Source organism: Schistocerca gregaria, chromosome X (assembly GCF_023897955.1).
Source record: "Schistocerca gregaria isolate iqSchGreg1 chromosome X, iqSchGreg1.2, whole genome shotgun sequence".
Taxonomy (NCBI): Eukaryota; Metazoa; Arthropoda; class Insecta; order Orthoptera; family Acrididae; genus Schistocerca; species Schistocerca gregaria.
Genome location: NC_064931.1, coordinates 795,281,958 through 795,305,789, shown reverse-complemented (window position 1 = coordinate 795,305,789; position 23,832 = coordinate 795,281,958). Strand labels below are relative to the sequence as shown.

At 39.5% G+C, this 23,832-nt stretch overlaps 1 protein-coding gene and 1 long non-coding RNA gene across 3 annotated transcripts in view; one reads left to right on the top strand and one right to left on the bottom strand.

Moving 5' to 3' along the window:
• LOC126297467 (condensin complex subunit 2-like) overlaps positions 1–17,064 on the bottom strand; it is a 164,488-nt gene extending 147,424 nt beyond the window's left edge. The window contains exons 1-2 of one of the 2 annotated variants that reach the window (XM_049988344.1): positions 16,959–17,064; positions 16,764–16,874 (exon numbers count right to left, since the gene is read on the bottom strand). In XM_049988344.1, coding sequence (XP_049844301.1) covers positions 16,764–16,817 — 54 coding nt within the window. In that variant the 5' untranslated portion in view covers positions 16,818–16,874; positions 16,959–17,064. Of the gene's footprint in view, positions 1–16,763 lie in introns of both variants that reach the window. The other variant, XM_049988343.1, reaches the window with a different exon arrangement.
• LOC126297470 (uncharacterized) overlaps positions 1–23,832 on the top strand; it is a 54,996-nt gene that overhangs the window by 16,454 nt on the left and 14,710 nt on the right. The gene's annotated exons all lie outside the window — the stretch shown is intronic.

The window sequence follows — 23,832 nt, the reverse complement described above, 5'->3', positions numbered from 1 at the left end:
GCAACTGGCTGGCATCAGACCTCCGATTTATGAATTTTCAGGGACATGGGTCCTGGGAGGGAGCTGGATGTGGGAAGTGGTTCCCAAAGATGGTGCCCCATTGACCATGTGAGAGGAGGGCAGTGGGACAACCGCTTTGGAGTAAATTTCTGTCTAGCTCATTTATCTAAGTAAAATTTTATATTTTTCTAAGTCTTTTCGGTGTTGATCTGACATCAAATGACCTCTAATGGGATTGACTGCTGTGACATTCGCATAGTGAGACATCAAATCAACAAGCTGTAGGTGTTCATATTTATTACTTGCGTCTGTATGTGCCAGGAACTCGACAGATTTCTATTCCTGCATTTTCTTTTCTTTCTTGAAGACTGGGCAAACAGTGAATGAGGAGGATGGTGCCCCATGCAACTGACACAAAAAGGGGGTTGCTCACAAGGACTACCTTCATGGCATGATCAACCACAGTTACCACATTTTGGGGCCACTGTGCAGTGGGATGACATATGCCCAAAGTGTAGGCATCGTAAGCATCGCATGGGCAGTGCAATATAAGGTTTCACATCACACCTGTACACCGTGACTAACTTTTTCTGGGAGGACGTTTTCTTCAAAGGCTAAGATAAATGTGCATGTATCTGTTCTATTGTCCTTGAAACCTTTTGGGATATGTTGAATAAAAAGTATGTCTAACCACTCAAGATTAGCCTGTAGCTCCTCATGTAGCGTGTATGGTCTCAGTGGAAGACAATTTCTTTTTCTTTGACCATATTCAAAATCTTGAGTGGGGCAATGGTCATTGGTGTCACCCAGACTTTTTCATGCACGAAGAGCTGTAGAGTGCACAGCAGGCTTTAATCAGTAGTAATTGACTGTGCATGTTTCCTGATGACTCCTAAATTTATCTTCAATATACTCCACAAAAATAATTGCTTTGTTGCGGTCAAAGTATCCTCTTCATGTGTGAAACGTCTGCCCTGATGCAATCTACTCTGAAGAAGGGCTCTCCCCACGGGTGACACCCAGCCGCAATGAAGGCCATTTGGCATCATGGCTGTTGCCGGGAGCCCTGATGACCTGGGAAGATGGGCATCTACTCCTTTGCATGCCTGAGGAGATAGCAGGTCAGGCATCAGCAGTGTGACTCCAGTGTTATCAGGAGGGCTTGACCAAAAGGGTGCAGACTCTCTCCATCAAATCAGATTGGCTACCACGTTGGCTTTTACGCACAACAACAAAAACAAAAAAGTATATACAAGTACTGTGTACAGATGATCCTTAACACTGCATGCAGTAGGCACTATTTAACATGCTCTTCCGCCAGTCAGTTCACAATATGGAAAAGTTCGGAAAATGAAGATCAAACCCAAAAGGGAAGTGCAAATTATTTCAGCCAAAAGGTAATGAAAAAGAATATTTGAAGAAAGAAAGGCAGAACCTAGGTTACAGCCAGGTCGACACCAAACGCTGCCACGACGAGAAAGAACAAGAGAAGGAAAGATAGAGAACAGAAATTGAAACACAGGAAAGGAAGTAGCTGCTGCAATAGCTTGCAGTAGGGGCTACTTCAGCTGTGGATTCTTTTCTGAGGATCAAAGGCACAAAACATGCATACCATTTTTAAACTGCAGGAAAGTGCTATAAGAAGACTATCTAGTAGTAGTAGTAATAGTAGTAGTAGTAGGACTCACTGTGAATAATTGTTTAAGATACGGAGTATCCTTCCTGATCCAAGTCAGCACTGTATTTATATCAACTAACAGTGCACAATAGGAACCAACCAAATGGGGCAGTGCAGTTAGAAAGACTATGACCTCATACTGTGGAGATAGGAATATGCTCTGTCCAGCCATCCCGATTTAGGTTCCCCGGGATTTTTTCCTAAATTATTTCAGGTAAATGCCAGGACGGGTCCATCACCAAGGCACAGCTGACCACTTGCCTTTCCCCATACAGGGTGGCTACTCTAAACTCTGAAAATATATATAAAAATAAATAAAATAAAAATCCCTGAGAATTCGTGGTGTGCGGAGGAAAATGGTGTCAAGAAACTCCTGATAAATTAATAGTGATCAAGAGGGAGGGGGGATACATAATAATGACTTTTCTTTCCTCTTAACTGAGCTATATACCAGCCATAAGCAGCAGTCTAACCACAGTTTTAAACACTGATAACTTATATGGAATAACATCCATATATTTAGTACACTTTCAGATATTAAGTATTTCAAAATCTGTGATTTATGGAACTCAATAAATTTCAATTTCAATGCTATGTTAAAAATGGAGAATTTCCTGAGATTTCGTGAAGGTCTGGGGATTCTCCAAGACTTTCCCGATTTTCCTAGGTAAAATTAATTCCCTGAGAACTCCAGGTTTTTCAGAAGAACTACTAACCTGTCATAAAAGCATACTTGTTAATTCTGTGTGTTTGTATATTTTTGCTCTATTTGCACTGTACTGTGATTACAGATCTAGCATCATTTAAGACGATCTCGGGACCGATAAATAAATAGATATGCGATTCTTATTAAAACCAGTTATTAAAGCACTTCTAATGTCACAAAATTTCAGTTCCTGCAAGGTTCACACAGCATCAACAATCCATGTTGCTCACTGTACTTTGTGGCAAATACTGACATTAGGCACTATTATTATTTGGTCTTTGATCTCTCTCTTGCTCCAATTAGTCAAGACTGTCAGGGCAGTCCCTCCCATATTTGATTTAAATTGTTGTTTAAAATTATTCAATCAGTATCAATGACCTCAGCGATTCAGCACTATCTCTAAAATCAAACAAAAACAGGTGCTTTGGCAACTTGTCTGAAGCATCAAATCCAGTGGGTCAATTGAACCTACCAATACTGGATGCTAGCTTTGACCCACGACATGATGAAGAAGACGACGATGACATGGTGTGTGTGACATCACACATGTGAAAAGAGAACTAGAATCAAACAACAACAATATTTATTTTGCTTCTGAAGTATTTTAGAAAGTAAGGTTAAGGTGATGTTCCGAACCGTAGTGTACACTAAGGTTTAGCTTAAGTAGGCAGTTGGCACAGCCATCCAATGTGATGTCATGAGAATAACCATAATTCTTGTTATGGCACATGCACTCAGATGCCAGACATCACAGGGTACCTCATTTTGTCCAATGTAGTGCAGCAACTATGTGGTATGAACCCAAGTCACTGGAAGTCCCCAGCAGAAATACTGAACCATGCTGCCTCTACAGCAGTCCAAAATTGAAGTGTTGTCAAACAATTGTGGCCCAGTGACACAGCGCACTGTCATCGATAAGAATTGACGTCATTGTTTGGGAACATGAAGTCAAGAAACGGCTGCAAATGGTCTCTAAGCAGCTGAACCCAATCGTTTCCAGTCAATGTTCAGTTCAGGTGGAACAGAGGACCCCATTCATTTCCATGTAAAAACAGCCATACCATTATGGAGCCATCACCAACTCACTTGGTCAATGGCTTTGTGGGTTCTGTGCCAAACTCTACCATCAGCTCTTACCATATGACCAGGCCATAGTTTTCATCATCTATGGTCCAACCAACATGGTAATGAGCCTAGGACACGCCCTGCAGGCAACATCATGCTGTTAGTAAAGGCACTCGCATCGGTAGTCTGCTGCCTTTACACATTAACGTCCAATGTTGCCACATTGTCCAGAAGGATACACTCACCGTACATCGCATCTTTATTTCTGCAGCTGTTTCACACAGTGCTGTTTGTCTGTTAGCACTGATAACTCTATGCAAACACCACGGCTCTCTGTTAAGTGAAGGCCATCGGCCACTGCACTGGTAAAAGGTAATTCTGAAATTTGGTATTCTCGGCACTCTCTTAACACTGTATCTGTTAACATCCAATTCCCTAACAATTTCCAAAATGTAATGTCCCATACATCTGGCTCCAACTACCATTCTGCATTCAATGTCTTAATTCCTGTTGTGCAGCTATAATAATGTCTGAAACCACTCCACAAGAATCACCTGATCACAAATGACAGCTCCACCACTGCCCAATTATACCTTGTGTTCGCAAAAGTACTGCCATCTGTATATGTGCATATTGTTATCCCATGACTTTTACCACCTCAGTCAATTATATGTATATTGCCAGCAATGAATTGTTTGTCCACTATTTTGTTGATGTCGTGGGTCAAAGTGAACAGGTGAGGTTGCTAGCATCAGTATTCTTCATCCAGTTGTATAAGAGGAAGGGGGCTGGGGCGGCAGTTACGGTCACTACAAAACCTAATGTGTGTGTATTTCATCTGCAGGACATTCCATACCTATTAGTGTGACATGCAGACTAATTTCCAGTGATACAATTAAAATAATAAATCAACACTTTTCTTAATGTCCAGAACAGGTGAACACTGACAGTTCTTCGCAAAAAAGCAATCACATGCACAAATGTGTAATAGATAATTAGATTATCTATTAGAGATAATTAGATTATACCTTTTCATAACAGATTTTACAAAAATGAATCTCCTTTTGCCTGTTGTTGAAGACGACTTCAAATTTTGGTGAAACTGAGTAAGTACAGGTAATAGCACTAAGTTTGTAAAATACTAGAAACTGCACACAACTTTTGTAAATAATGAAATAGAATTTTTCTGTTTAAACATTTTAATAATACTACAGGTGTGACCAATATTTTAGTTTGGTGGTTCTTTAAATTTCCTTGCAACAACATAAGTAAATAGCAGCATACGCTTCAATGTAGATGATTTGAAACATTTTCTAATCATAGAAAAATGAAAAACATGAGGGAGGGAGCGCATTTCAGCTAAACAAAACTTTCAACACTTCACCACTGGAATCTCTGTTCAGTGAGCCAACAGGCACACAATCAAGTTCCACTGCAGGGCAATAGTTGAGAATGGTCTCCTGTATATTATCTATAAGAAGATTGCTATTCAATAAATACTGTTTTGTGGTGAGCGAAGTAAAAGCTGTGTTCTATTTACATTAGGCCTATTGCATTTTTTTTTCATAATATTGACTGACATAAGACATTCATTCGCCTGACTTATTAGCGGATTCCATATCAAAATAATCTATGAGGCACTTGAACTTAACCTTAATGGCAGCACACGGGATAGCTTTCAACAAAACTTTTGGGGACTGATTTTGTTGAATTTTCCACCCAATCCATCTAAATAATTTTCTTCAGCAATAATATATTGTTGTGTGGAATAAGAGGTGCAAAGACAGTTGTTTTATTTTAGATCTGGATAATATGGTGTGAACTTGGAGAAAAGGGTGTATTAGGCTAGAAATGAGAGGGGGGAAAAAGAAATATCACACAGGGCATGAAAACTGTCATATATGGCAAGTCTCTAGTAACTGCTGCAGATCTATATGGGATGTACTATTATGCTTTATATGACAGTTTAAGAAACGATAAGGTGGTGGATATTAAGTCGAGTGATACTAACCATACACCAACACCACGAAATTTTTAAATCTCTAAGTATACACACAACCAAGTTGTCACTGCAGATGAATGTCAGCTTCATACTTTCATTATTAAAAATTCAAAATACAAACTACAGGCTGACTTACAAATAAATATGATATCTTGCATACAAATATCGGCAGTAGGGCTCGAGCAAACAAAGTAGTTAAGATACGAACGAAACAGATGGAAATGACTACATAAAAGGCTTCGTGAGTCGGCATCAATATATCACCTTGCAGAAACACAAACACTAGTTCAAGAGTAAAAGCATTAATAAAGTAAATGCCACATTTTATTTTCCATAAGAGTGTGCAAAATTTTAATAGGACATAAGAGAGGATGCTCCACTGAACAATTTAAGGGACAAAACCTGGGGTCAGAGAAGCCACCTTAAGAAGGTAACAGGAATAAAACCACATTATTGTGTACTTTTTTGTTTACATTAGTTGCAGTTAACTGCAAATGCCGCCTTTGACACAATGAATGTATCATTTGTACTATATCTTACAAAACGTGCTGAAACTGATGGCCATCAACCACAATGCAAGCACATCAGCAAACAAGATTCTGCCCCACCTTAACCCTAAGATGCATGGTGCCGAAAACACACATGAATGCATATGCAGGGCCTCCAAGGCCCTGGCCTAATTTAAAACGTTTCCTCTTTTCCTATAATCATCCTTTAGAGTTAAATTTATTTCTGTCAAATTTAGTGTCATATTGAAAGATTCCTAAGATACAGCAAAAGAATCTGGTGGGCCTGATTAACATTTTATTAATTTCTTTAAAAAAACTTAAGAATGAATTTTTATTAGTTACATCCATTTACATACAAGATATGCAAACAATTATATTAATTCACTTATAAGTTGCACTTATACATTTCATAACATTTATTACAACCAATTTCTTCAATTAAAACATACTCATTATTCACAATATTATGTATATAGGCAATTGTTGTTGTTGTGGTTTTCAGTCCTGAGACTGGTTTGATGCAGCTCTCCATGCTACTCTATCCTGTGCAAGCTTCTTCATCTCCCAGTACCTACTGCAACCTACGTCCTTCTGAATCTGCTTAGTTTATCATCTCCTGGTCTCCCTCTACGATTTTTACCCTCCACAGTGCCCTCCAATACTAAATCGGTGATCCCTTGATGCCTCAGAACATGTCCTACCAACCGGTCCCTTCTTCTTGTCAAGTTGTGCAACAAACTCCTCTTCTCCCCTATTCTATTCAATACCTCCTTTATTAGTTATGTGGTCTACCCATCAAATCATCAGCATTCTTCTGTAGCACCACATTTCGAAAGCTTCTATTCTCTTCTTGTCCAAACTATTTATCGTCCATGTTTCACTTCCAGACATGGCTACACTCCATACAAATACTTTCAGAAATGGCTTCCTGACACTTAAATCAATACTCGATGTTAACAAATTTCTCTTCTTCAGAAAAGGTTTCCTTGAGATTGCCAGTCTACATTTTATATCCTCTCTACTTTGACCATTATCAGTTATTTTGCTCCCCAAATAGCAAAACTCCTTTACTACTTTAAGTGTCTCATTTCCTAATCTAATTCCCTCAGCATCACCTGACTTAATTAGACTACATACCATTATCCTCGTTTTACTTTTGTTGATGTTCATCTTGTATCCTCCTTTCAAGACACTGTCCATTCCATTCAACTGCTCTTCCAAGTCCTTTGCTGTCATTGGCGAACCTCAAAGTTTTTATTTCTTCTCCATGGATTTTAATACCTACTCCAAATTTTTCTTTTGTTTCCTTTACTGCTTGCTCAATATACAGATTAAATAACATCGGGGAGAGACTACAAACCTGTCTCACTCCCTTCCCAACCACTGCTTTCCTTTCATGCCCCTCGACTCTTATAACTGCTATCTGGTTTCTGTACAAATTGTAAATAGCCTTACGCTCCCTGTATTTTACCCCTGCCACCTTCAGAATTTGAAAGAGGGTATTCCAGTCAACATTGTCAAAAGCTTTCTCTAAGTCTACAAATGCTAGAAACGTAGGTTTGCCTTTCCTTAATCTTTCTTCTAAGATAAGTCGAAGGGTCAGTATTGCCTCACGTGTTCCAACATTTCTACGGAATCCAAACTGATCTTCCCCGAGAGGTCAGCTTCTACTAGTTTTTCCATTCGTCTGTAAAGAATTCGTGTTAGTATTTTGCAGCTGTGGCTTATTAAACTGATAATTCGGTAATTTTCACATCTGTCAACACCTGCTTTCTTTGGGACTGGAATTATTATATTCTTCTTGAAGTCTGAGGGTATTTCACCTGTCTCATACATCTTGCTCACCAGATGGTAGAGTTTTGTCAGGACTGGCTCTCCCAAGCCCGTCAGTAGTTCGAATGGAATGTTGTCTACTCCCAGGGCCTTGTTTCAACTCAGGTCTTTCAGTGGTCTGTCCAACTCTACACGCAGTATCTTATCTCCCATTTCATCTTCATCTACATCCTCTTCCAATTCCATAATATTGTCCTCAAATATATCGCCCTTGTATAGTCCCTCTATATACTCCTTCCACCTTTCTGCTTTATCTTCTTTGCTGGGTTTCCGTCCGAGCTCTTGATGTTCATACAAGTGGTTCTCCTATCTCCAAAGGTCTCTCTAATTTTCCTGTAGGCAGTATCTATCTTACCCCTAGTGAGTTAAGCCTCTACATCCTTACATTTGTCCTCTAGCCATCCCTGCTTAGCCATTTTGCACTTCCTGTCGATCTCATTTTTGAGACGTTTGTATTCATTTTTGCCTGCTTCATTTACAGCATTTTTATATTTTCTCCTTTCATCAATTAAATTCAATATTTCTTCTGTCACCCAAGGATTTCTACTAGCCCTCGTCTTTTTACCTACTTGATCCTCTGCTGCCTTCACTATTTCATTCCTCAAAGCCACCCATTCTTCTTCTACTGTATTTCTTTCCCCCATTCCTGTCAATTGCTCCCTTATGCTCTCCCTGAAACTCTGTACAACCTCTGGTTCTTTCAGTTTATCCAGGTCCCATCTCCTTAATTTCCCACATTTTTGCAGTTTCTTCAGTTTTAATCTACAGGTCATAACCAATAGATTGTGGTCAGAGTCCACATCTGCCCCTGGAAATGTCTTACAACTTAAAACCTGGTTCCTAAATCTCTGTCTTACCATTTTATAATCTATCTGATACCTTTTAGTATCTCCAGGGTTCTTCCACGTATACAACCTTCTTTCATGATTCTTAAACCAAGTGTTAGATATGATTAAGTTGTGCTCTGTGCAAAATTCTACTAGGCGGCTTCGTCTTTCGTTTCTTTGCCCCAGTCCATATTCACCTACTATGTTTCCTTCTCTCCCTTTTCCTACACTCGAATTCCAGTCGCCCATGACTATTAAATTTTCGTCTCCCCTCACTATCTGAATAATTTCTTTTATTTCATCATACATTTCTTCAATTTCTTCGTCATCTGCAGAGCTAGTTGGCATATAAACTTGTACTACTGTAGTAGGTGTGGGCTTCGTATCTATCTTTGCCACAATAATGCGTTCACTATGCTGTTTGTAGTAGCTTACCCGCATTCCTATTTTCCTATTCATTATTAAACCTACTCCTGCATTACCCCTATTTCATTTTGTATTTATAACCCTGTATTCACCTGACCAAAAGACTTGTTCCTCCTGCCACCAAACTTCCCTAATTCCCAGTATATCTAACTTTAACCTATCCATTTCCCTTTTTAAATTTTCTAACCTACCTGCCCGATTAAGGGATCTGACATTCCACGCTCCGATCCGTAGAACGCCAGTTTTCTTTCTCCTGATAACGGCATCCTCTTGAGTAGTCCCCACCCGGAGATCCGAATGGGGGACTATTTTACCTCCGGAATATTTTACCCAAGAGGATGCCATCATCATTTAATTATACAGTAAAGCTGCATGCCCTCGGGAAAGATTACGGTCGTAGTTTCCCCTTGCTTTCAGCCGTTCGCAGTACCAGCACAGCAAGGCCGTTTTGGTTAGTGTTACAAGGCCAGATCAGTCAATCATCCAGACTGTTGCCCCTGCAACTACTGAAAAGGCTGCTGCCCCTCTTCAGGAACCACACGTTTGTCTAGCCTCTCAACAGATACCCCTCCGTTGTGGTTGCACCTACGGTACGGCTATCTGTATCGCTGAGGCATCTGTATCGCTGAGGCATCTGTATCGCTGAGGCATGCAAGCCTCCCCACCAACGGCAAGGTCCATGGTTCATGGGGGCAGGATATAGGCAATATTTTGACCTAAAGTTATTATTCATTGTTCACATAAAATTGCATTTTTCTTAGTTTTCAACATATGACAAACAAGAAGCACAAATAACACCACTATGTTCCTTACAAATGTTGGTTTTACACTTAATGCATGTCATAGCACTTTTCCTGTGTTTATTATATGGACAATAATTGCATCTTCTTTTTCCTGAAGCAGGTAGTTGGTACAGCAATATGACATCTTTTTGAACTCAATGATTTTCTTTGGGAGATTATGGATGTGAATACAAAGTTCCATTAGTGGTTTTACCATTTCCTCTGCTAAATCTCTTAGAAACAAACGCCTTTTATCGCTTCTTCCACTATGGTATGTCAGATGTTGGGTGGAAAATAAAATTTCACTGTTCACTGGTGAGACATCCATCATTTTCATCCATAATGCAAATGGCCATCATCTTGTTTGTCTCTTGCAAGTGTAATAAGGAATTTTCTGGTCCATTTGATCTACTCCACCCTTAGTAGTGTTATAGAACTTTATTATATCTGCTTTCTTTCTTGCACGAGTTTCATCAATGTTTCTGTCGTGATGAATTGTGCTAATGAGAACTACAGACTTTTTCTTTTTGGGAACATAACTCACCATTGTAATGTCACCTCTAAATGCAAACAAAGAGGAATGAATTGCTCTTGAGGCAGATGGTTTCATCTCATTGGGAATCTGGTTTATTTTGTTTGATTGTTCCCACCACTGTAATTTGCTTCTGGAGCATCTCTTCTGCCAGCTACACACTAGTAAAGAAATTGTCAACAATAATATTTTTTGATGATCCTTCAATGCTTTTAGCAAGATCTTTCACCACATTCAATCCAAGGTTTTTCTGAATATGTTCATGGGGCTTCCTTCTTGTGTAAACAATTCCATCTAAAGCAAATTCAGCTGTAGCATCACGATAACCAAAATATTTTTATGCCATACTTGGCTGGTTTAGAGGGCATATACTGGGTGAAGCTGCATCTTCCACGGAATGGGATTAGCTGTTCGTCAACTGTGAGCGAATTTTTTGGGAATCATTTTATTTCTACAACTGTCAAGAAATAGTTCCCATACATAGCGAACAGCTGCAAGTGTGTCATCTGCAGATTGAGCTTCATGGGTTCGCCTGTCATCAAATCTTATCATTCTCCTTATATCCTCGAATTTATTTACTGACATGGTGGCCTTATATGTAGGATTTGCCTTTTCATCCAAGAATAATTCTCTAATAGGGACATGCCAACACTTCTCAACACCACAAAGCAGTAAAAGACGAAGAAAGCCCTCCATTTCAGCAAGCGAAATTTTTTCCGCGTTTTACCACGTAAAGCAGTCATTCTTCTGCCTTCAATATTTGTGCAGTTGATGATTTCCTGTAGTATTTCCTTGGAGATGAAATAGTCCCAGGTACCCTTAGGTTCACAGGTTTTCAAACCACGGGCTGGACCAGGTGCCTTTTTCACGATATTATGGACAGTTGTACGAGAAGTGCAGGAGGATCTAATTTCCAAATTGTTCCATTCTGACTAATGTATGTGTGGTCTTCTATACCTTTGTGGTGGTTCTTCATTTTCAGACTCTGATGAAGTAATATTATCGGAAGGTCATCTGCCTCAATATTCACACCTGCAGGTTCATTGGTTGATTCTTCACTACTTGCATCTTCAAAAATATTTCCTTCCTTGCATGAATCATTTTCTTCAAAGCACTGAGCCACAACACTTTCAAAATTAGCTGCATTTGCACGTACTGACTCTTGCTTTGCATGCAGAAGCCACGGCAAAAAGTCATGTCTCTCGAACAGCAGCTTGTGCAGCACTAAACGAGTCATATTCATAACAATATTGGCCACGTAGCAACAAACAAACTATAGTAACAATGAGACTGACAAGAGCAGCAAAGGACAACAATACTATGCAATAATAAAACATTTGCTAGCAAAAATATCAATAATACACCAACATCACAAATATGTGAAAGTAGTGTGTATTATTTTCTAGTTATACTATTACTACTACAGCTACTGCAGCTGTTGGCACTCCGGTTGCAGGAAATACCACTACAGTTATTGTCGAATTAATAACTGCTCCCAAATAAATGTTGAAGACAATATAGGCTAAAGAACATTTATAAATGTGTGAGGGCTTCTGAAGCCCTGCTTATGCATTCACGGTGTATGGGTAAACATATTGAATTATACAAAAAACTTAAAAGTTATCTCGTTCAGACTTGACAGGAGGAATGTCTCAGTCTTAGTGAAAGAGTACTGGAAAGCAGTTTGAAATCAAACAAAAAAAGTACAGAATTTCTTTAAAAATGAAGTCATACAAGGGCCTCCGAGGCCCTTCATATGCATCCTAGGGTTAACGAATCCTCCTGGTGTGTTTTGAGTCACGTCACAAGCAGGTTCAAATTCTGGCAACTAGTTCCTTCTACGTATCCACTGGGGTCTCATACACAAGTGACTTTAGATATCCCCATAGGTAATAATCAAGTGAATTCAGGTCAAGTGACCTTGCGTAGGATCTCCCCTTCCAATACAGCAAATAGGAAATACAGCATTGAGATGGCTGAAAATGTCCATGCTGAAGTGAGGTGGTGCATTGTCATGTTGATCCATAGCACCTTTTGTCGTGGGACAATGTAAATATGATACAACACAGCCACCTTATTGATAGCAAATTAAACAAAACCAGCATCACGACTTTCTAGTAATCAGGCTCATCCTCCTCGTTTCCTTGTAGAAAATAAAGAATGTACATGTAAATAGACAGCACAGTACATGCAACCTTGTACGAATTTTAGTTATAAATATGCTGGAGAATTGTAATGCTAGACAAAGCGGTAGACAAGTTTACTTCCAATATCCTTGTGCTGGCTTCTCTGACCCCAGGTTCCCTACCTCAAACCATTCAGTGGAGCATTCTCTATGTCCTGTTACATTTTTGCACACACTTACAGAAACACCTTATGTATTTTAGATCTCTTACACCAATAAAATATATGATTAGTTGATTTAAAAAATTGGTGTTTAGGTTTGAAATATTCACCATCCACCATTGAAAACTGCCCCCACGGGATTTTAAGTAAAATAGGCTTCAACTAAAGTTTAAGACTTCACGTTTCATACAAAAATCTGTAACCTAAAATTTGCTGAAATGCACACCCCTACTCATAATTACAAGTCTTTTCATAAATATTAACTGGTATAAAAAAAAACAAAGACGCGTATGTCAACTATCATCTTCACTGTTTTATCAGGTAGTGCGCCCACTATTTGCTCTAAATTAACGTAAGATACTTCATTTTCATCAATTTTAAAATTTTGGCGTCTTTAAGGCACATCACCTTAATTTCACTATCATCATCAACATTATCTTGGCATACAGTAATTTTTTGTCTTTTTTCCTGCTCTCCTCCTCATACTTCTTAAAAATGTGAGTCTCGCTGAGCATCACTTTCAACAGCTAGTTCCCATCATTTTATTTTGGGTGCTTTTTGTTTTGATGGATAAATCTGACCATAAAACCATAAACTTTTCTAGTGAATTCACACACAATGAAACTCAGAAGACTGGACACTACACGAACTACAAAATGTTTTGTTGGGTGCACTTTTATCACTTGTAAAAATCTCCCATTTTTTTAAATAGATTTCACAAAATTCTGATACTTTATCAATGGCACAAACAGGATTTCTGTTCCTTGTACATTAGAGTTAATATTTTTGTTGAATGATCCTGTTCTGTAAACATAGTTTTAAGGCACTTTAAACATCACATGTAGTTTAAGTGTATTAAGATAGTTGAAGACATTGTTTTATAGTGTTTCTTACATAAACTATTATAGTCTTCTTAATTTGTCTTGGTTTCTAGCTGTAATACAATTTTCATCAACACACTTCAGTTATCCTTCACGTTCCTACAAATTTTATTTATTAAAATGCTGTTTCGATTTTATAGGTGTGACTTTTTCACTGCTTTAAACCGATTTATAAGTTATTTCATGTGAATAAATGTATTCCTTCCACATCAAGAATGGTTTTCACCATTCATCTAGAAAATTATAGTACTCCTTCAGTTACTTACAATGCATTACTCTCTTTTTACAGGTGTGACAAATAAGTAGTAGCTATTTAACTACATCTACAAAAAAGATGATTCACTCCTTTTAAAAAAGTATTTTTATCACAAACGTCCCAACTCTCCAGCGATTGTTATCTCGTAAACAACAACGTAAAATTCACTTGGAGGGGAACAGTAATTATGACCATCACTTAATTATAAAATTTCCTACAGCTCTGTTCCCTCAGATTACGAATTTCCCTATTAAACTTTATCAGTTCTCCGCATTTCTAAAATAACTTAGTATTTCAGTAAATACTAAAACACATCCTTTCCCTTACGTCTTTTTTTCGTAATCAGCTACAAAATTTATGTTCTCAGTTTCAGGCCCACTCATCCATAGAATGACCCGTATACTGTGAACAGAACATCATTCTATGAATTTTGTAAAAGTTTTTGTAGTAACAAAGATATCATAAACAAGTAAGGGTGCAATACACATGACCAGGACATGGAAACTACCCACCTGATTAAAATAATTAAACAGGTTATATCCAAGAGGCTAAAAAGCCAGACCAAAGGGGCATGAGGCACCTACTTTATGCCAAATTGAAACTTCCACCCCAAAGATGTATACAACAATGTTTCAAAAAAGTATTCACTTTTTCTTCTAACTCAGTTGAAACAAAGGGCAGGAGTCAACTGAATTTAGTGATTCTCTCCTGCCACCCTGAAAACTTATCTGTTTTTAAATTATCTACTACAATCTTTGTACTTAGCTAAAACACAGAACAGGAGTCCATTTAATTCTTTTCCCCTGCTCATAAATGAAATTTTAAAATCAATAATCATATGTCATAAACACTACAAGGTGGAGTGGGGTGGGTGGGGGAGGAGTGGTGGTTTTCAAAAAAAAAGGGGAATGGAAAGAGGTATAAACAGAGGGGTTGTAAGTTACACTAATCACATTTATTAGTCTATCACCACCACTAGCCCTATTGATAACATAAGTAATTCAACAGCAAAGTAATGGCTTCCAGGTGTGCCACAACATATGAAAATGAAAAAAAAAAAGAAAGATCCTCAAGGGCTTTCTCAGTTGGGTACACCTACTGGCAACCTAGTGAGCACTTGATGAGGGAGAGCACATGACAAATTTATTTTTTTCACTCCTGCTCCAGTTCTGTCCGCATTATTAATGCTGATTACTATATAAAATTTATCTGGAAGGAAAAACATGATGATTCCTTGAGAGGGTAAAGACAATAGCCACTGTGTTCAGGACCATCACTGCAACCAGATATATAATGTGATACTTAACTAGCACACTGAAAAGTAGAGAGCTAGAAACAATGTTAGTTGTAATTTTCTTCCCTCCCCTTCCCAAGATCTTAAAACTCATGGGCCTCCAAAGAGGAAAAGGTGGTTTGCTGCAATCCTGGTATGGGAAATGAACTTCTGCACATCAATTTCCACACGACAGTTCCTTGCACAAAGCCCATACAACCTTGAAGTTATGTAATTGAACTGTCCTGTATTTATCTGTAATTATATACAACTAGTAATACACATAAAAATACTAGTTAGATTTGTCCATCACCTAAGACAGGTTTTCTGAATGTGCCTTACAATTTCAGTTTAAACAACAAAAAGTACACAAAATATTGCATTAACAAAGATGACAGGCTTCACTACAGACCAATCTGTTACCACAGCCTCTATTTCACATCCATGTTCATATTTGTTGGATTTGTCAACTTGCTGCTAAATTTTTGTCTATCATAACCTAGACATCAGTCTAAACAATAGATCACTGTCATCAACACATCCTAGGTTTCAAAGGAGGAATGGGTTGGGAGGGGGGGGGGGGTGGCACTATCACACTAGCCCCCAGAGTCTTTAGTCTTAAATGTTGTGTGTAATTTGTGTGCGAGCAACAGCATGAAATGCCAGCAAAATTTTCAATGGTTGTGTTCATGATGTGTTTATGGGCAGCTCATCACCCTCCACATAACTGGGAGTAAAAACAATTCCAAAATATGCTTGTCACTGGTGTAAATTTCACATGGATTGCAATCATTGTTTTAAAAATAAACTTCTTTTGCAACTATTGTAGAGTATTCAATAAAAAACTGTCAGACTGTGGTAGTAGATCTCAGTCTACAATCCATCCTCAAAGCTAAAGCATTTGACACAGAGTACTGGACTCTGTGTCATCTATAGTGAATCACCAATTGTGTTCTTTCTCAACATTACTGCATCTTCATAAACGATAAAACTGTTTCACATTCTGAGAACAGTAAAATTTAGGTAAAAAAGGGAGCAAACTGACAAGAATATAAAGATTTTCCATGTGGAACCTCAAACTATGTTCCTGTCTGATGCTCCAGTCTATTTCCTCTTGGAGAATGGTATGTTACAATTTTATAGCTATAAAATGATGGGAAAAGTCTAAAATTACAAATATGTATTAAACGAAAACTGCAAATCTGAATCAGTTAAAACAAAACAGCAAGGTTTATTTAACAATATTTCGACGTCAAGTTGGGAACACAGGAAACCATAACTAAAAGATACACAACAGAATTCCACAATTCTATTCTTTGTCTGTAAAAGACGTTTTCGAATGTGTTGTGTTCCTTCTGATTTATCACCCAAGATTAGAGGAAGTCAAACTGTACGCATATAAACATATCTTCATTATCTACTTGGCTCCAGAGAAAAAATTTAACATTCAAACACTATTTCAGCCGATCACAAATGAGCATGGAAAAAGCGGTGAGTACATGCAGTCCCTTCCTCTTTTTAAGTTTCGGCGAGTTGGCCTCCAACTTAACATACTCCTTGTCGATGCCGTAATAAAGTAACACAGCAATGTTTTATTAATTTACTGACTACTACTGTTGGTAGACTTTATAAATAATCATCACACACCTGTGGTAGGTCACTTATCTCCGCCGAAAACAATGATCGCCGCTTTAGCCGCATTCTGGTTGTCAAATTATTCACACGCTAAACCAAGCTATTCGAATACTTAAAGCTGTACTGCAAAACACAAAGTTAATTCTGTATGTAAAACTCTTTCAAGATCCAAACATCCTAAAAATTAAACACAGTAAAACAACGCACATTATACTACAAAACAAACTTCACCACTATGCCGCAGTTGACAATAGCTTTCGGTTATTCACATCAAAAGTGGCGGGAAGGTACAAGGACAAGCGTGCCTTTGGTCAGAGATCTTTTATAGATTTTTCTTTTGTTCCGAATAAAAAACAATAGCCACCATTATTTTTTAAAAAAATGACCAGTATATCAAAATAATATTTAACCTTCGCTAGACATACTTTGAGAAAGTATGTCCACACTATACGTCTTTCCTCGTCCGCAACTGCAGACGCACGGGAATAAAAGGTGATGTATAAATTTTTTTTGGAAAAAACGCATCACGTCGTAAACAGTCTGCTGTTGACTCCCTTTTATGCTTGGGAACTTGTCATGCGTTTATTGCAATGAAAAGGCGACAGAAAAAGAAAATGCAATAGCAATTACGAGTAAAGGAGTATCTAAAATACGAAGGTATGAGAAATACGAAGTGACGATAACACAGCGATGAGGATGGCAATACATTTCGTTAGCTAGTAACTGGCGACTTATATACCAGTTTCAGCTACTTATTTTGCATTGCAGAACAACGCATTTCAGTGATTATTCCTGAAACTGAGAAATGCGTATGGGAGGTTGTTAGTCGTTCTGTGAACGTTAATTAACCTTCAACGAGTCAGTTGTGCATATATGTTTCACATCTCCCCCTAAACCATTGGACTGATTTCAATCAAACTTGGTACACATTATCGTGCTGTCTGTAATCAATCGCTGTGGGGGTTCACGCCATACCTACCAAAGGGAAGGGGTTGAGGGGGGAAAAAGTAGTGTAGCTCACGACGCGCATGTAGGTAGACTATATCCATCCAGTCTTTGAGAATGGGAGCACTCAGAAACGTGCAAACAAACGTTACACACAATCTCAAACCTTTAAAAAACTTTTTTTGACAACCCCCACATAACGATGAAAGGAAAAAAAGTTAATCGCTCACTACATTTTTGATGTTCAACAGTAAAATTGGTACATGAAGCATGGGATTTTAATTTATTTCTTCTTCCTTACTGACTGCATTCACGACATATTTTACAGACAGCATTCACAAATACCACAGACGGTAGCAGGAGACTTATATCACTGTACGATACATAGTTCAAGAGATATGACATCATAAACGCTAAGATGAGTAGAAAACTGCTGCATCATGCATGACGTTTAAATTTATTACATCTTTGCTACTAACTCAGGTCGCAGACAGTATCCATATTTTCTGCTGAATGTCCCTATAAAATATATAGTTCTACAACACGTAGTTCAGGAGATATTGTGTTAAATACAGAGGGATTTCCGGAAGACTTTCGGCATCATACCTCACAAGCGACATCTAATCAAATTGCGTGCCTGTGAACTATCCTCTCAGGTGTGCAGCTGGATTCACAATTTCTTGTCAGAAAGATCACAATTAGCAGTAACTGACGGAAAGACATCGGGCAAAATAGAAGTAATATCTGGCGTTCCCCAAGGAAGTGTTATAGGCCCTCTACTGTTCCTAATGTACATAATGATAGAGGAGACAATCTGAGTAGCACTCTTACATTCTTTCCAGATGTTGCTGCTTGTACATCCTCTTCTGGAGTATTGCTGTGCAGTGTAGGATCCGCATCAGATAGACACAGAGGACATCGAAAAAGTTCAAAGAAAGGCAGCTCGTTTTGTACTATCGCGAAATAAGGGAGAGAGCGCCACAGATATGATGTGTGAATTAGGGTGGCAATCATTAAAACAAACGCGTTTTTGGTTACGGCAGGATCTTCTCATGAAATTTCAATCACCAACTTTCTCCTCAAGTGTGAAAATATTTCGTTGATGCCCACCTGCCTGGGGAAGAATGATCAGTAAAATAAAATAACAGAAATCAGAGCTTCAAAGAATGTTTTAGTCTTTGTTTTTCCTGCACACTATTCGAGAGTGGAATGGTAGAGACATAGCTTGAAGGTGGGTCGGTGAACTCTCTGCTAGGCACTTAATTGTGAACTGTCGAGTTATCATGTAGACGTAGATGGCGATGCATGAAAAATTGCCACATAATGCGTGACGATATACTTTATTACTTCTTTTCTACTGACTCTGTTCGCAACACATTTTGCAAACAGTATCCACATATGCTGCGTAATGTATCTACAGAAATATATCACTAAACGACACATAGTTCAGGAGATATGACGTCATAAAGACCGAGCAGTGTGAAAAATTTTCACGTCATGCATGACGTTTTAATTTATTAGTTCTTTATTACTAACTCTATTCACAACACTTTTCGGAAGATGTATTCACTTATAACACTGGATGTACCTACAAAATTATATCATTTTACGACATATAGTTCAGAATATACGACGTCATAAACATTGAACCAAAACTGCAGGAAGAATTTCGATCCAGAATAGCTCTTCCTAAACCCCTTTATCCATTTAAACCAAGCTTGGCACACATATTACTTACTGTCTGGGAAGCAATACTGTCAGGTAAGAACCAGTAACTTCCTACAGAGGTGGAGGCGATAACTTTGGTAGAGAATGGAGGAGGAAAAGGGGAAAAGACAGAGAGGGGATGGAGGGGTTGGACACATATAGCTGAAGGAAGAGGTGGACAGGGTGAGGGGGAGGGGGAAATGGACAGAAAGGGAAGAGGAGGAGATGGCAGACAGAGGGGAGGAGAAAGAGAAAGAAAAGAGGAGGAGGTAGACAGAGAGATGAGGGAGGAGGAGATGAACAGTGGGAAGGGGGAGGAGGAGATGAATTAGGAGAGGAGGGAGGAGATGGACAGAGACAGTGGGTGAAGAAGATAGACAGAGAGAGGGGGGATGAAGAGATGGACAAAGAGAAAGGGTACAAGGAGATGGATAGAGGGTGAGGAGGAGATGGGAAGAGAGAGGGGTAGAAGCAGATGGACAGAGAGAACGGCCGGAAGAGATGGACAGGGAGTGGGGGAGGAAGATGTTGACAGAGTAATGGGGGCAGGATGGAGATGTATAGAGAGAGGGGGAGGCGTTAATGGACTTAGAAGGGGAGCAGGATATGGACAGAGGGAGAAGGAGCAGATGAACAGAGGGTGGGGCAGAAGAAGATCAAGAGAGAGAGAGGGGCAGGAGAAGATGGACAGGGAATAGAGGTTGGTGGAGGTGGACATATGGTGGAGCAGACGAACAGAAGAGTGACAAGAGATGGGCAGAGCGAGAGAAGGTGGATGAGATGAAGAGAGGAAACAGAAAGGACTAGACAAAAAGAGTGGGTAAGAGGAGTTAGACTTAGAGTGGGAATAGAAGATGGACAGACAGAGGTGCAGAATTAGATGAGCAGAGAGAGGGGCAGGAGATGGATAGGGAGTGGGGGTGGAGGAGATGCACAGAGGAGGACAGGAGATGGACAAAGGGGTGTGTGAGATGGACAAAGAGAAAGGGAGAGGAGGAGGTGGACTGAGGGGGAAGGAGCAGATGGACATGTGGAGGAGCAGATGGACAGAGGGAGGGGCAGGAAGAGATGGAGAGAGAAATGAGCAGGATGAGATGGAAAGGGAGTGAGTGGTGGTGTAGGTGGACAGAGACGTGTGGTGGAGGAGATGGATGGAGGGAGCAGAAGATGTACAGAGAGAGAGAGGGAGAGGGAGAAGGAAATTGAGAGATGATGGAGAGGAGGAGAGTGAGCAACAAAGAGGGAGAAGGGGATAGTCTTCGTGTGGTGGAGGAGACGGGCAGATAGGGAAGTTGCAGATGGACAGAGGCGGGAGGAACAAATCGACAGAGGGAGGGCAGGTGGAGATGGAGGGGGGAGAGACAGGAGCAGATGGACAGAGAGTGCGAGGTGGAGGAAGTGAACAGAGAGAGAGAGAGAGAGAGAGAGAGAGGGTGGAAAAGAAGGACTGAGGGGGAGGGCGAAAGGAGAAGGTGGAAGCAGGAGAGGGACTAATAGAAGATAGGATAAGTAAGAACTTGGGCAATGCTGGGTGAGAGCATCTATAAACACACATGAAAACCAATAGCCTGTCGTCTGCTAAAATGCACAAAGATTCCCAACAAAGGCAGGAAGCAATGCTCTTTACTCATGTTCTCTGTTCCCAGGAAATTACACATGCACAAATGCGTACACGTAATTTCGCTGTCGGAAATTTATGCGCACCCACAAAGTTTAACAGAAAAATGGCATAATGTGAACGCTCCTTAAAGGGTGCATTCGTAAATGCATCCTCCGATTCTAACTGTGACATATATACAATTAGAGTACTAGATATAATTGACAGCAAGCCACTTGTTTGACAACAGGTAATTCAGTTCGTTAAGTAAGATCGATGACCGTCATTCCTTTTAAAATTTTATATCTTCATGAACTGTGGCATCATACGACTATGTGATCAAAAGTATCCGAACACCTGGCTGAAAATTACTTACAAAATCGTGGCACCCTCCATCGGTAATGCTGGAATTTAATATGGTGTTGGCCCACCCTTAGCCTTGATGACAGCTTCCACTCTAGCAGGCATACGTTCAATCAGGTGCTGCAAGGTTTCTTGGGGAATGGCAGCCCATTCTTCAGAGAGTGCTTCACTGAGGAGAGGTATCGATGTCGGTCGGTGAGGCCTCGCACGAAGTCGGCGGTCCAAAACACCCCAAAAGTGTTCTCTAGGATTCAGGTCAGGATTCTGCGCAGGCAGTTCATTACAGGGATGTTGTTGAGTAACTGCTTCACCGCAGGCCATGCATTATGAAAAAGTGCTCGATTGTGTTGAAAGATGCAATCGCCGTCCCTGAATTGCTCTTCAACAATGTGAAACAAGAAGGTGCTTAAAACATTAATGCAGGCCTGTGCACTGATAGTGCCATTCAAAACAACAAGGGGTGCAAGCCCCCTCCATGAAAAACACGACATCATAACACCGCCGCCTCCGAATTTTACTGTTGGCACCACACACGCTGGCACATGACATTCACCGGGATTTGCTATACCCATACCCTGCCATCGGATCGCCACATTGTGTACCGTGATTCGTCACGCCACACAACGTTTTTCCACTGTTCAATCGTCCAATATTTACCCTCCTTACACAAAGCGAGGCATTTACCGGCGTGATGAGTCCTTTATGAGCAGCCGCTCGACCATGAAATCAAAGTTTTCTCAACTACCGCCTAACTGTCATAGTACTTGCAATGGATCCTGATGCAGTTTACAACTCCTGTGTGATGGTCTGGATAGATGTCTGCCTGTTACACATTATGACCCTCTTCAACTGTCGGCAGTCTCTGTCAGTTAACAGACGAGGTCGGCCTGTACGCTTTTGTGCCGTACATTTACCTTCATGTGTCCACTTCACTATCAGATTGGAAACAGTGGGCTTAGGGATGTTTAGGAGTGTGGAAATGTCGCGTACAGACCCTGAGGGACACGGTTCTGCTTTGGATTGTAGTATCTGTATGTAGTTTGGGGGCGCACTACAATGCAGCAGCAAAATCTGCGTCCTTCCCCCAGTTGCCATACTGTCTTTTATACTACCTCGTGTTGCAGGAACAGGCTTCGTTTCCATCAAATGGTCGAAACACAGTTCTTTTGCAGTAACTCAGGTCACTCTGTTACTACACGGGTTGCAGAATGTGGTAGATACAGCTCTCTGCAACGTCTGCTCAGTTCCTACTTACATTGGAGTGATTACATGCGCAAAGCTGCAGAAATGCCTGTAATCATTAAAGGACTTTTCCATAGGATCCAACGCAAGTATGTGTTTGAGTGGAAAGACTTGATTCCAAATCATAAACATCATTTCTACCTGAAAGTGTAGCACTAGCACTAGAGATCATATATATGATCTCTAGTGCTACACTTATATATATATATATATATATATATATATATATATATATATATATATATATATATATATTCTCTAGTGCTACACTTTCTGGTAGAAATGATGTTTATGATTTGGAATCAATATATATATATATATATATATATATATATATATATATATATATATATATATATATACTAGGGTTGGAACTTAAATAGTGGAAACTGTTTATTCACAGCTGATACAAAGGAGTTACATGTTTGCACCTGTTACTGTCCATCAAAGTAGTCATCAGCATTGTGTAAAACCCGTTGCCAGTGATGTGTACACTATGATGAAATTCAGATAGTAATGCCTAACAACATGGTCACCAGACTAGAATACAAATGAGTCGCTGAGAACCATAAGGGTCTAAAGCACACCATCGTCGATCACACATTTAAGTGAATGGTAGAGAAATCAGTGAGAGAGCTTTTCTTGAATGTCCATACGCATATATGCAGTGTGGACCTACAGCACAGACAAACGTGACTCACCATAAGATCAACAGCTGTTAAAAGCATGAGTAAATGCTTCAGTCTCACAAGCGATGATGATGTGCTTTAGGTCCTTGTGGTCTTCAGTACCTCAAATGGATCACCGTACTATAAAATCCAAAATTTAATAAACTATAACTCATTCAGAAACACAAAAAATACGTTTTACTATTAGTATAACTATGACGTTTACTGACGTACGATCTAATTTTATAATAGAGTGAGCGAACAGGCATATCTGAGGAATGTGTTATCACCTAGCAGGTTTTACGCCAAGCGAACGAGGATAAAAGTCTTCTGCAGTGTGCTACAACTTGTTGGCATTGACGTAAACTTGTAGTTGAAAGGTGGGGTTAGTTGACAGCTGTGCACGGCGTGAACTGTGGGCGTTATTCATAAAATCCGTATGTATATGAAATTATGTCACGCCAGTTGCACATGCGCAAAAGCTCCTTAAAACATGCACAACTGACAGGAGCTTTTGATGGAATTGGTATTCACAACATTACATCTATAAATTGCAGTT